Source organism: Amblyomma americanum, chromosome 4 (assembly GCF_052857255.1).
Source record: "Amblyomma americanum isolate KBUSLIRL-KWMA chromosome 4, ASM5285725v1, whole genome shotgun sequence".
Lineage (NCBI taxonomy): Eukaryota > Metazoa > Arthropoda > Arachnida > Ixodida > Ixodidae > Amblyomma > Amblyomma americanum.
This window is the reverse complement of record NC_135500.1, coordinates 176,690,418-176,704,556: the sequence shown is the minus strand read 5'-3', so window position 1 is coordinate 176,704,556 and position 14,139 is coordinate 176,690,418. Positions and strand designations below refer to the sequence as shown.

General features: G+C 43.7%; 2 protein-coding genes across 3 annotated transcripts in view; one reads left to right on the top strand and one right to left on the bottom strand.

Moving 5' to 3' along the window:
* Nucleotides 1-1,252: 1,252 nt before the first annotated feature.
* Nucleotides 1,253-11,886, bottom strand: Galk (N-acetylgalactosamine kinase). The gene is made up of 7 exons (XM_077662386.1): nt 11,494-11,886; nt 7,643-8,155; nt 7,309-7,418; nt 7,060-7,217; nt 5,887-6,111; nt 5,162-5,403; nt 1,253-2,369 (listed from the first exon to the last, which is right to left on the bottom strand). The coding sequence occupies exons 1-7, from the start codon at nt 11,511-11,513 to the stop codon at nt 2,207-2,209; spliced, it is 1,431 nt and encodes a 476-aa protein (XP_077518512.1). The 5' UTR covers nt 11,514-11,886; the 3' UTR covers nt 1,253-2,206.
* Nucleotides 11,887-12,133: 247 nt separating this feature from the next.
* LOC144128735 (uncharacterized) overlaps nt 12,134-14,139 on the top strand; it is a 33,654-nt gene continuing 31,648 nt past the window's right edge. The window contains exon 1 of one of the 2 annotated variants that reach the window (XM_077662385.1): nt 12,134-12,272. The gene's annotated coding sequence lies outside the window, so the exon portion shown is untranslated. The remainder of the gene's footprint in view (nt 12,273-14,139) is intronic. The other variant, XM_077662384.1, reaches the window with a different exon arrangement.

The following is a 14,139-nucleotide window of genomic DNA, read 5'->3' as shown; positions in this document are numbered from 1 at the left end:
CTATAATTGGCAGACAAGCGAAGTCGCTCTTCGGATAATGGCAAAGTTTCGAGCAGAAGTCTGAATAACATATTGAATTCAAAAGTTTTTTGCCTCTTCAAAATACTCGGTGATGGTCGACCAGCCTGTGCCAATGGAAAGGACTGTGTCAAATTCTGCATCACTTTTGATATTAACAAATTTCATAGCCGCTCTACGAGATGCACCACTTCAGACAAATGCACAGCGTTCAATACTACTAGCACAATCCCGCGTATATGTAAAACCATGCAACAAACACCAACACACGGCCGCAGCGGACCATTTGTGCACTTTTGCACTTGATTTGGCCGCTGCACCGAGCACTAGTGTCAGGCTACACTCACACCACAGGAACTGGCGCTGCACTAGCACGGCACTTTTGGCAACTAGGGCAAAAAGTGCAGCCAAATCGAGGAGACCTATGGTTTTATGGGCGCACTACTTACGCAGCCTCCGCAGTGTTCCCTGCTATGCATGAAACAGTATATAGGCCCTTGCAAGAATTTACAGTACAGCTTATTCAGAGACTTCCCCAGGAGAACAATATTTCCAAGGGGACAAACATTCCCATGCGGACAATAGTATAACCATGTGTAGTGTTTTGGGCAGATGGTCTCTCTTGGCCAGCTGAGGTGTGAAATATCTCGAGTTCCTAAACTTGCATTACATATGCCTATGTGCACTACTTTGGTTGAGCAGGTGTGGTAAAAATGAAGATTGGGCTTGCAGCAAGGTATGCCACTCGTCATCCATTTGCACCTCATCAGAAACTAGTCGTTTTTCTGCAGATGATGCAATAGTGAAATGGATATCCTAAGCCTCATGAAATTTCTCCTTTGAGAGTTGAGTGTAAAAGAATGAATGTTTTTGGATGGTCAGGAAAGTAAATATTTTGGAAACCAGAAATAATGGGGCAAAGGTTATGGCTACATAAAAATTTTTAAATGGTCAGGAAAGTAAATGTTTGGCAACCAGAAATAATGGTGTAAAAGTTATGGTTACCCTTCAAGCAAATACTTCCCACGTTGCTGTTCCCTTTAAATGTTCATGCCTTGTCTATTTAACTTCAGAGACATTGGGTTCTGCCCGAATTTCTCTACAGAAAAATATTTTGTCAGAACTTGTGTGGTTTGTGACCCTGTGCTATTGCTCGGTCTGCAGTTTCCTTAATCTGAATATAGCAGCTTCTTGGAAACTAACCACTTTTGCACTCTCTTTACATTTCCAGAGGTTGCAAGTCTTCAACATTTTATTCAGATCACATTCACAGTTCACTCGCTCACAGAAAAAGTGCTGATAACAGTCGTTCAGTTGCTTCTAATTAGCTTTTACGGGTCCCTGTTTAGCTGCCTGATGCACTGGCATACACTCCAACAAATTCTGGTATGGTATGTGCAGTTTAATGTCCTGAAGCGCATACGAGTTATGAGAGGAGTCGTAGCGGAGGGCTGTGGATTAATTTCAACCTGGAGTCTGCTGTGTAGTGACATCACATAGCACACGTGTTTTTTCACTTTGCTTTCATCACAATTTAGCTACTTTGTCGTGATCTGATCCCATGAACTTGTGTTTAGCAGCTGTACGCCAAAGTTAATGAGCCACCGCAGTGGGTGGTAACAAGATTATCAGCCAAAGTGAGATCTGAAACTATAAAGATACACAACAAACTTGTCCTGTGGAATGGAAACCAGTATAATGCACACAAAACTGCATAAAGCCAGATTTCTTTGGATACACTGGCACAGCATACGATGTAGTTCAATAACTTTTGTGCACATAAAAATTTACAAACTGGTGGACATCTCAACTAATATCACGGATAACCGACAACAGACCAGGTTCTTTTTTATTTGCTACAAAAAAAGCAGCAGCATAAAATGGTAAAATTGCTGGGCAACAAAAGACTGTAGCCTTTGAAGAAACTAGGAATAAAATGCGAAGATGAACTGGTTCCTGAGAACTTCAGATATTGATCAGTAAAACGAAAAATCTGATTTGATATTAACAAGCAAAATATAGCTTTTCTGACATCTCGCATAACTTTACAGGACACACAATTTGTCTGAATTTACTTTTATCACCCCTTCTCCCATTTGGACAAAAGAAGTTAAAAAAAATTGTTTCCAAATGGAAAGAGTGTTTACGATGGGCACTTGCGCAACCACTGGTATCACATCCTTAGTGACTAGGGTACAAGGACTACAGCTCCACTGCCAGGCTCAGTAGCAAACATGGCGGTATCCTTAGCTGTGCTGTCGCCAAGATGTCCGTAAAACTTGTCGCCAACCTCCTTCAAGAAGGTGTTCAGCTTGTCTGATGGCACCAGGGAGATGCTGCAGCCTCCCCACCTGCAGCAGTATGCAAGAGAATGTTGACGCACAAATGGCATGACAGAACAACTTGGCAGCTGCAGATGAGGGATCACGTTGAAGGCCTCCAGGTGTTGACCTGATAATTGCAGATGCTTTCATGGAGTCGCTTCATGCATGGAAGCTTTATTCCGGTAAATTTCGAATCACAATCTAAGCTTTCACTAGGTGTCGAAGACATCAAGCTAAGGCTCCACTCTGAACAAAGCACGACAAAAACATTATAAGCAAATGAGACTGAGCTTTCCTAACAAGTTCTCCTGCAGTTATTTTCATCACGCTGTATACATGATGGTGTAATACCAACTCTACTTCCTTAGTGTGGTCTTTTGAAGGCTGCTGTTCAAATGAATGAGCCCACTCCGAAGTTTCAAGGCTTATGAGTGCTGTTTCCTACCATTCACTCTGTGGTCAGCTACATCATTTCCGGAAATAATGGGAATCTGGCATATGCATTCTTATTTTTGTACATGAAACTTGGTTACAAATAAATTTACAGGAAAAATTACACTTCTGCTGATAATGGATGATGATTTGAGTTAACATGAGAGGTATGTGCATTTATCTTGCAAAAACGTTTTTTGAGAGCTGCCTGGAACAATATGTTACCACTTTTTACAGAGACTATCTTCACAAGGCATAAGTATGCTTTTCAGCCACAAGCTATCACGGGTCACAATATGCCCTAATCAATGCACACTCAACTTGTGCACTTCAGACACATGAGTTTAAGGCTACTTTCTACTTTTTTACTTGTCAACCAAGAACTGCGGGGTTTTCTCGAAGAGCTATTTCATATTACATCTGGACTACATTGATGAGATTTTGTGCTAATGGCCAGGTTTACAATGAATTAGAAAACTTGCACTAAAATTTACCCAAAGGGTCGCAGCCAGAATTATACCTGTGCCATACTGACAGATGAAACGCCATTAAGTGCTCACTTCCTTAAAGGGACCCAGAAAGGGGGTCTCAATAAAGGTGCGATATGTCTGGGATGTTAAAAGACGACGGTTCATAATTATTCCCCAGCAATTATTTTAATGCGTTTTGTGGAAGCTGAGTTATATGCAGACAAAATTTGAACTTCCGCGTCTTCGCGCCTTTCCCTCTCCTCTCGCACGGCAAAACGGCGGCGCTCCTCCGCCAGGCCAACCTACCCGGCCCCTCCCATACCTCCGCCAGCTGCGGCGCGCGCGGAGTGGCCACGGCCGCGGTAGCGCGTCACGTCTGAAAGAATTTGGAGCTGAAAACCAATGATAACCCCCGGCTGCTGACGTCATTTGCAAGGCTTGACATTGCCTGCCAGGTTCTCGCACGAAAGCCCGGCACCGCGCGTCGCCGTGAGGTGCGAAAGCGGGAATTTTTAAAGATGTATTGTAAATTTCCAGCTTGCTTTTGAGGTCCTGTATGCGGCATGGGGGCTTGGTGGCCTGTACTCTATATAGTGCAAGCATATTAAAGCCAAGCTCAAACACCCCTTGCTGTGGCCCTTTAAGTATCCCTTTAAGTATTCATGGCATTCGCATGGTACCACATGCAGATTTAAGTGCCACTATACTTAAGTGCCACTTTACTGCTATTCGTAGCCTACGGAGTTTGACGCAACTTATTCGCCCGAGAAATGCGTACTCTCGTTCCCGTTCCTCACGCTGAAAAGCGTGCAACTTTATTAGAAACAGACTCCTATCAAAGCAATAATGTTTTATTCATAGCTTTCAGTCACATGAGGCACTTCTACTACATTTTCTGTGCGAATGGTGCCATTTTTACCAGCACTTCTGGCTGACACTTTCGAAACAGACAAGCAAGTTTAAGGTTACATTTTTTACTTGTCAATCAAGAACTGCGGTAGCTTCTGGAAGAGATTGTCATATTACATTTGAACTACATTGAAGAAATTTTGTGCTAATGACCACTGCCTATCATCAGGTAAATTTTTTTACTGGCTTGTAGGTGTTATCGTGACATATGTATATAATGACATATATACATATATAATGACATATATACTTGCAAAGAATGCAACAGTTCAGAATGCCATTGCCCTAAACCGGTAATGATAGCCCATGCGCTGCAGTGTGCACGCACAGGTCGCCTTAAGGGTGCTAGATGGTGCCAGGTATTCGGCAGCTGTGCACTGGCGTTGGGCAGGTTCCTGGTACTCCAGTAACAGTAAAAACTTCGTTGGAGGCACTTAGATATCTCTTAACTGCGGGAAGGCGAAAGACGTTTCCAATTCATTGCACTGATTTGCAATTTTTACCCAAATTATGGATCACGTGACCTAGGTTGCGACGTAACGGACTGACGGTCACCACGAGTATGAGCCATTAAAGGCCATCGCCTTAATACAATACACGGTATGCTGAAGGTGTCTAATCACACTCGTGCATGTCTCTCGCTGTGTCCTGCCACCTGCGCTGTATTTTTTTGCTATGTTGCACCAACTATCCTAAAGTGCCACTTTAGTGAATCCCTTCAGTGCTGCTTCTGCTTTACCCAAAACGGACAAGCAGCACGGGCAAATTATTAAAATGCAGTATGGAGGAAATAATACCCAAGCCTTTTATGAATGCTTGTTTACCGCAACCCTCCAAAACATTAGTGAAAAGAAATACTTGGGTATCAAGCACACCAAAGCCTTTGAGCGCATGAAGTGGTTAAGAGTATGAGCTGCTAAAAACTTTACTTAGTGCACGTCGATGCTTTTGCGAGGTTGTGTATCTAGGCAGCAAAAATGAAGAAAAAAAGATGGCAAACAAACAAACCCTGCGCCAGTGAGGCGAGAACCCAGTGCACCAGCCTGGAGCGAGATCTCCACCAGCCGATCTAAATCAGGATGGCTGCACTCGTACAGGTCGCGGCAGCTTGTGTGGCTCTCATTCATCAGCTGGCCCAGCTGGGGAAGCTGCTTCGCTGCTGACCGGGGCCCGACTCTGCCTTCGCAAATGTCCTTGAACTGCCACACCCTGCTAGCTTCTTCATACACATGAACTGCCCGTTGGTGCAGCTGCAGAAATGAGATGTTATTTCACACACACAGAGGCAGTAAGAGAGATGCAGACTTAATCTGAGAGACTGCATGCAAAGTTATAAGATGTGGTTGGTGATGATGTGTTATGCCTCAAAAAAATACCAAGAACAAATACAAATGCAAATACAAGAAATCCCACCTAGTGGTAGAGGTTGCTATAGTGAATAGCTTCGAATCAATTGGGATCACCTGCGGTTCTTTAACATGCACTGACATCGCGTAGCAAACTGGCGCTACTGCATTTCGCCTCCTTTGAAATTCATCCACTGCAGCCAGGATTCAAACACCACAGCTACTAAGCCATCATAGCTAGTAACTCCCAGTTCTCTTCCTGAGTGGAGTTCTTGGCTACAACTCCAGAAAAAGTCCCTCGCACAGTTATCAATGTAAAAAAAAGTGACAGTTCTATGCAGACACTTTCTAAAGCAAGAACATTAGTTGAAGCACATATTCACTTGCCTTAAACTCTTGCAGGTGTTTCGTGTTCTTGCCAAGAAAGCACTTTTCAAACTGTTGATCGTCCATGCCAAGGAGAGTGCAGAGCTCAGCACGAGTGTAGACTGCTGGATGCAAAACTTTCTTAGCCAAAGCTGCCATTTCAGGCAAGGAAACTTGCAGCAGTGATTGAAGTTCTCCAAGCTTGAGTTGCTTTTTGTGCTCCAGACCCCGTGCTTTTGCAATCACCTGTACAAAGAGACAACGAAGGGGGAACAATCTTCAGTCAGTTTGGTGAATACTTTGGCCTGCAGTATTAAGGAAAAGGCACAAAGCAATGAATGGGTCGGAACTTTATTCAATGTTCCAGAATGGCAGGTTTTAATTAATTGTGCTCATAAATAATCTGTGAATGCCAGCAAGAAAAGATCCATGTCATACACAACATTAACAAGCAAATACACATCTAAACAGTATTAGTTGCACGAAAAAGGGCATATTACTACTGTAACTCATTTCCGTTATTTTTTTTCACCAGAAACTTCATCACGTTTAATTTGAGACTGCTTGAAGTGAAGACCTTGCTTCCATCTGGAAGCTCCTTTGGGCAAACTTAATTTATGTCGGACATGAACGTTGTTCCATTACCATAGTGCATTTGCATGGAGCTTTGCTCTTGATACAGGGTTCTCACTGCTTCTTTATTTAGTTGTTTTGTAATTTCAGAGCATTAGCTTTCATTAGCTCGTTCCTGAATTTTGTGCTGTCGTTGTCCACAACACCATCTGCCACCGCCTCTGTTGTCAAGGTGGCAAAGTGGAAATGGGAATCCCCTCTCTACATTTAGGGGAGAGAAGAGAGATGGTGGGAGGCAACCGGTGGCCTAGTGGCTTGGGCATCTGCCTCAGGTGCGGGAAGTGGTTGGTTCAAATCCCACCGCCAGACAAAGATACCCCGACCTGGAACCCGCCTTTTTTTTTTTTGCTGTCATAGCGCAGCTAAGGTTTCAAAATTTTACATTACGCACTTGTAACCGTCCTGTGATTTATTTCATTCACTTTTCAGGAGAATAATGTGCTGCAAACTACGCATGTAGCTGTGCTTTAACTAGAACTCCCTTTTCTGGTTCCTGGTGGAACAGAGGTTCCCATTAACATGCTAACCCAACTAGTTTAATACGAAAAACAGTACAGAAACCTGAGCTGCAATGTGGCATTCCGCTACACGAATGTTGAAGTCTGATGTTGCTGCCTTGTTCATCTCCACAAGACTGTTGGCGACAACAAATGTTGCTCCATCAGGCAAGGCAATGCTTGTCGTCCGCAGAGGGTTAAACTCAACGAGTTTAGCAGTTCCTGGATTAAAAAAAAAACAGTTACAAGGCCTGACTGCAGTCTTATACTGAGATTTATACAGAGAGAGCTTCCTTAGCTAAAGGAAACTGACCTGGTTCAGCCAGGAATGCAATAGCTTGATCCATGCCTCCACCCTGGGTGCCAATATACCTTTCAGATGCAGCACACAGCGACGCTAGCTTCAGCTTCGTTACCATGGCTCTGAAATCAATTTATATGCATGTTAAGACAGTTAATTGAAGCCTATATTTATCAAACAAAGAAGATGGAATGAAAGCTACAAACACATATAAGACGTTAACAATACTAATATGACCTATAGAATATAAATATTTTAGTTGAGGAACAAAGTCAGATACATTAATCAAGCTGCAGGCGGGTTCCTAACATCAAATTAGCAATGAGATGAACATTGAAAAATTTACTTGTTTGCTTGTAGTGTAGCAAGTGCTGCGGCACACACCAGTGCACTTGAGCTGGATAAGCCCGCCGACGGTGGCACGGTGCCATGGACCATGATGTCCATACCACGGGGTGAAACACCCGGTTTACAGCTTCCTCCATCTTCCAAAGCCGCTTTGACTCCACACATGAAATAATGGTGCCAGCAGGGCTGTACATCATCAATCTTCAAGCTGTCCATGGGTGCAGAGTAGCTTTGATAGCGACTGTCAACATTGGCCAATTGGAGAGTTCTTGTGTTGTTACGTCCACAGCCAATCAAGATGTCTTGCTGGACTGCCATTGGTAGAACGGCGTAGCCACAGTAGTCTATGTGCTCACCAATCAGGTTAACACGACCTGGTGCCCTGACATAGAACTGGGGGTCACTCCCAAACGCAGCATGATATTTGGAGCGGACCACCTCCAGGCGTTGCCGGTGGTATTCATCAAGAGGAGCAGTCAGATGAAAAACATGTGGGAACTGTGCTGCGTGTCTGCAAATTTGAGAAGCATTTATGGCTTTTTTTTTTTCACAATGATCAGGGCCTTTCTTTTTAGATATACAGTGCTCAGTGTCAGAAGCAAAAACAAAAAAACTGGAGGGGACACGAGCTTTGCCTATGAATATGACGTGATAATGTTATTGGGTTAATGCTCATATATGCGGAATCGGTCATTCTCTCCTTTATATTCACAGAACCCTGGGAGAGACCATACCAATCCTCGCGCAGTGGTGCAGCAGTTGGGCAATGCACCACTATTTATTTTTATTTTATATGTATTTATACACAGTACCTACAGCGCCCTCATTGGGGCATTATTGTTGGGGGGAAACATCATAAATAAGAACAAACATCTAGTACATAATAAATTAGGCAAATGATGCGGTCTACACAGAAAATACAATAAACCCATGCACACGGAAGCAAAAACAAACAAACAAACAAACAAAATAAAAACCATTGTAGAAAGGCAAACATACCCTAAACACACACATACACACACAAAAAAAAATACATTTTAAAATACAGCACTGCTTAAAACATAATACACTCGGACAAGAATTATTGCACTTATATTGACAGGTGGCTTTGCAAATCGGTCAGAAACGATGTAGGAGGAGCGGTAGCGACCCGCGAAGGGAGACAGTTCCAATCATGCACTGTTCGTGGGAAAAAACTATATTTGAATATGTTTATACGGCAATTGTACTCGCGCACCTTAAGTGGGTCAGTGCGGGCGGAAATGTAGCTGGGTTCACTAATGTATTTCTCTTTTGGAATTCAAGTTTTATTATTAAGCACATTATAAAAGAAAGAGAGTCTCAAATATTTGCGCCTGTTTTCAAGTAATGGCCATCCCAACTTCTCGCGCAAACCAGAAGAACTTTTTTGGAAATTGTAATCGGCGGACACAAACCTAGCAGCCCGTTTCTGGACGCGCTCCAGCTCCTCAATATTCAGTTTTGTATGCGGGTCCCAAACCGCGGAAGCATACTCAAATATCGGACGTACAGTAGACATGTATAATGTCTCCTTCAGCGTAAGGGGAGCGTCCTTAAAGTTACGTCTGAGAAAGTTTAATGTGCGACTGGCTTTAGCAGATATGTAATTTACGTGTGTATTCCATGATAGGTCAGTAGAAAAAAAAGACTCCCAAGTACTTATAAGTTGAAACTGCGGATAATTCAGTGCTACCAAGGAAATAGTCTGTTTGGAGGAATTGTTTCTTTTTTGTAAACCGGACCAGATTACATTTGGAGATGTTTAGCGCCATATTCCAGTTGTTGCACCAAGAGAATACAGAGTTGAGGTCATGCTGTAGTGAAATTGCATCTGCTTCAGAAGAAATATTGCGGTAGATACAACAGTCATCAGCATAAAGTCTGATTATACTTGAAATGTTACTAGTGAGGTCATTTATAAAAATGAGAAATAGAAGAGGGCCCAAAACCGACCCCTGCGGAACACCTGAAGTTACACCCACACTTTCCGAGCTGACACCGTCGATAACCACGCACTGTCTCCTTTCCGCATTTAATTTAATATTGAATATTTAATTTTGAAAGCTTCTGTAACAATAGGTTGTGAGCAACTAAATCGAACGCTTTTCGAAAATCTAAAAATATACAATCTACCTGACCGGCGGAGTTTAAGGAAACAGAAATGTCATGTGTGAATTCCACGAGCTGTGTTTCACATGAGAAGCCGGACCTAAATCCATGTTGTGCGAACAGAAAAAACTATTGTTTTGTAGATGGCTAATTAACTGAGTATAAATTACATGTTCCAGTGTTTTGCACGACACGCTCGTCAGCGATATGGGCCTATAGTTACATGTTTTAGTTTTATCACCACTCTTATGAATCGGAACGACATTGGCACTTCTCCAGTCAAGGGGCAAAGAAGAATTCTCTAACGATTTCTGAAATAATGCAACGAGATACGGGGCAACTGAAGCTGCACAATTTTTCAAAACGTAATTGGAAATGTTGTCAGGCCCTGGTGCTGATGTAACTTTAATTTTCTGTAATAAAAGCATGGTCCACCGTTCAGAAATTTCTACGTCATTCATTCTGGTCAGGGTGCTGGAAGATTGAAAGTCAGTATGTGTATTAATGGGATCGGAAAACACCGATTGGAAATAAAGATTGAAACTTCTCGCTTTACCTTTTGAATCCCTTCCAAAATCAGTTGCGTCTAGTATATCAGGCGCAGAGACCCTGCTGTTTCTCTTATTTTTAACATATTTCCAGACTGCCTTTGGGTTTGTATTTAGTTGTTGGCCTAGTGTGCTGAAGTATGCCCTTTTCGCTTTACGGATTTCTTTCGATAAGTTCTTAGTTTGCTTTTTCATCTCGGAGTACAAAGTTAGTGCGGGCGTATCAAAATATCTGCGAAAGAGCCGTTTCCGCCGGTTTATCATTGCCCGCAACTGTCTATTCATCCAATGCATACCGTCACGACGCTTGGCTGAAATCAAGCGGGATGGGATGAAAGTCTGCGTCAGTGACAAAATTTTAGTTTTAAACAAGTTCCAGAAGGAATCAATATTCAGGGATGGCTGATGTGAAAGAAACTCAGGAAAAAATGCGTCGAGTTCCTGTGATAGCGAAGCATAATCCCCTTTTTCATAAAAAGACACTTTGCGTGGTTGGGTGTGGTGGGTCTTCATAGCACCTGCGATGGCAGGTGCTGCCACAGGTGGGGCTTGTGAGACCCAGATTGCTCTTCCTGTGCGACCTCTCGTGACCAATCTAAATTAATTGCCACCTCCCATGTGGGCAGTTTGTGATGACATCACAAGGCCACGTGACCTAGGTGGCCTACCTACTCCCTAGGTTGCTCCTCTGGGGATTTTTCGTGGATTTTTCGTTCACTGTCATCGACACCGACTACGACGACGCCGCCGGTATTTCTTCGACATGGGGCCCTCAATGCTAACACGTTAAAACGAAAAAGAAAAAGCAAAAATAGGTAAAAGTAAAGCAAGTGCAGTTACATGCGAACGCGCACTAGGCGATCGCCGTACTGACAAAATTGAATACATGATTGCGATCGCGAACTCTGCTCTGAGTCGTGCATAGCAGCAAACATTTTATCGGGGCCAGCGGTTATTTCCGCGCCTTATCTCCGAGTGCACAAACGATAACACGTTTGCTCTTTTGTCAAACACATGAAAACAATTCGCAGCACATTTTCAACACACCCCACGAAGACCGCTAGGAATACGGTGGAAATACAAAATCTCAGCGAGTATTTCGTGGTTTGTAGCGGGGAAATCAAAGGCGTATTTCAAACGAGCGAGAAGCGACACGCAACGCAGTACTTACACCGGCACTTGATCCCCCATGGTAATACCTTGATACGCGACACCGAAGCGCGCTCGCCTCGACTTTGGCCGTGTTGTGACGGGCACAGAAACGCAGCTGCTGCAGCCCGTAGCAGACTCGACGCTACTGCCTCTCACCGACCACTTCAGCGAAATCTAATCATGCCAGCTGCATCACTATGCCGGCTGGCCCGAGGACAACGTGACGCTCCGTAAAAACGTAGCTGCTCTCTTTTTTACAATTTTGATACGCTCAACTATAGCTGCCTTATTTTAGAAATAGTTTTGTGATATAGATTTCGTTTTTCTGCACACGAGGAATTCGAAATGAGTACCACCACCGGATGCAATCCCGCCAAGTCGAAGCGTTATTTAAGTGGTTGCCAGTAGCAACGGGACGTTCTACACCATTGTGCCTGGACTTGGCGCTGCCTGCGCTACATTTAGCGAAGGATTTTAGCACGTGATTTGACGATGTGCACAGGCGAAACGCCCATGTGCCGAGTTAGTTGCCGCCACGGCTTGGTCGGTTTGATGTCGGGTCAAAACTGTGACGAGCGCAGTTACCGGAAGCAGCGTGGATGAAACTGCGCCAGAAGGACGGTTATTCTGACCCGTGTGCATTACGATCACTTTCATAGCGCTGCAGTTGAACAAACAGGGACTTGAGCCGTGTTCTGCGATGCCAGCATTTTCAAGTCTGTTTCGAAGCAGAACCATGTGCACTTCGAAACGTAGCAGGAGTTAGGACCAGCCGGTACTATTGGGAACTTCTGATGCGTGAGTTCTTAATCTTTTTGTATTTATTGCGCGCATGTAAAGAGTCCGTATATAACAAAAAAAAAAAGTGAAGAATGCGTATTGTTTACTGTTTTTGATAGCGTCGAGTTACGCGGGGGAGGACATATTTCCTATTCCGAAACTTCCTGCAATCTACTGTTGGCCCTGCTACTCGGTTTATGTGGGTTGTGCGTTTGTTGCGAATTTATTTATACGGCTGTTAAAATTACAGTTGGATGTACTGTAATGAAGTCGCCTTGTTAAAACTTCGCAGCGTATTTGTACTCTGCTAAATGCACGTATTAAAGCAGTTGAGCCTGTGCTTTCGATCATAGGTGGTAAAATATGTTACTTTTTAAGCGTTGAGTGCGCCGTTGTTATTGGGATTTGCTGGCACTTGTGAAGGGCACGTAAAAAAAAAAAAGACACAGGGCTAAACAGTGAGGAGCACAGGCTGCTTGCATGAGTCGATCGCTCATTACTATTTGGACAGACATATACTTCATGCAAATAATGCACGTTCAGCAAGTTAGAAAACTTAACGAAAAATCCAGCGTGTGAGGTCGAGACGTATGAGCCTAAGCGCCTGCATCAATAAAGTTGCAGGGGCTTACCCCATGCATTATTATTTTTCCTCTGTCTTTTATATTTGCATTTTTTTCTAATGCGAATGCCCTTTGTAACTAGCGATCAACTACCTCGTTGTTTCGCGATAAAACGGCGCACTCAGTGGACAATTTTCGCGCATAAAGTCTTGCGGACTTTAGTGGTACTATGAGCAGAACTTCGCGCAATAGAATCCAATATTAATGAGCTTCAGGCGAAAAGTAGTGTGGCGTCCAATATGGGTTTTTGGCTAGCAGTCCGGCGTCTGAGACACTGCATTACATGGACAGGAGTCTATGTACACCTCCTATATGCTATAGCTAGGGCCTTCGTAACCGCTCTGGCAGCTGCCCGAGATGCTCGTTGAACAGTCAGCTGTTGTCACACATCTGGTTATAACCAATGCTCAACGTCTGTTTGCAAACCTAAGCAGTTTCCCCGCCTGTGTACGGCTGTGTCCATGGTGGTTGTGTCGTCTGTTACGACCATCTGTTCAGTCCGGTTTTTTCAGCGAACTGACGGCTTCCTTTTGTTAACCGTCTGAGCACCGTCGTTGGAGAGCCTTTGCAGCACACTCTATATCACCGGCTGTCACCCGTCCAATTTTTTTTTTTTTGCGCTTCGTTCTCGCGCAGTTCCAAAATCGGCTGGCAGAAATGCACTGTTAGACATCTATACAGGGCTAGATCATGCCTGCTGTCATGATCATTTGAGCCTATTGGAGGACAAAGCTTCACCCAGCGGTTTCCAATCAGGCCTGACTTAATGGATGAATAAAACGTACACTCGCCAAAAACCCATTTTTGGCGAGTGTTACGTTTTATTCATCCACTACGTTTCCCCCTCGCCAGACAGGATTCTGTCGAACCCTTGACTAGGCCTGACATAAGCGACTTCACTAACCTACTAGGGAGCGGTGGGGGAGGGGGAGGGGTGTGTGGTGCGCACGACCTTGGTTTTCTGAAAGAACCTCCTTAATTATTAAAGAATTTTTTTTTTGCACACGACGGGGAACCTTTGTCATTTTTGACATGAGTTTTGGAGTCGTAAACGTTGCTAGTACTCATGCGACACTTCGACATTTCACATGCGGCACTTCGACACAAATAAAAAAAATTTAAAATGAATACCTCTTCTCCTCTACCTTCAACAACCCTATAACATTTAGATATATCTCCCCCTAATCCTCGCGTGCGCCAGCTGTAGCCGCCCAGTACTTTTTAAAAAAAACTCGTATCAGTTTTTTTTTTGTTAGAATGTA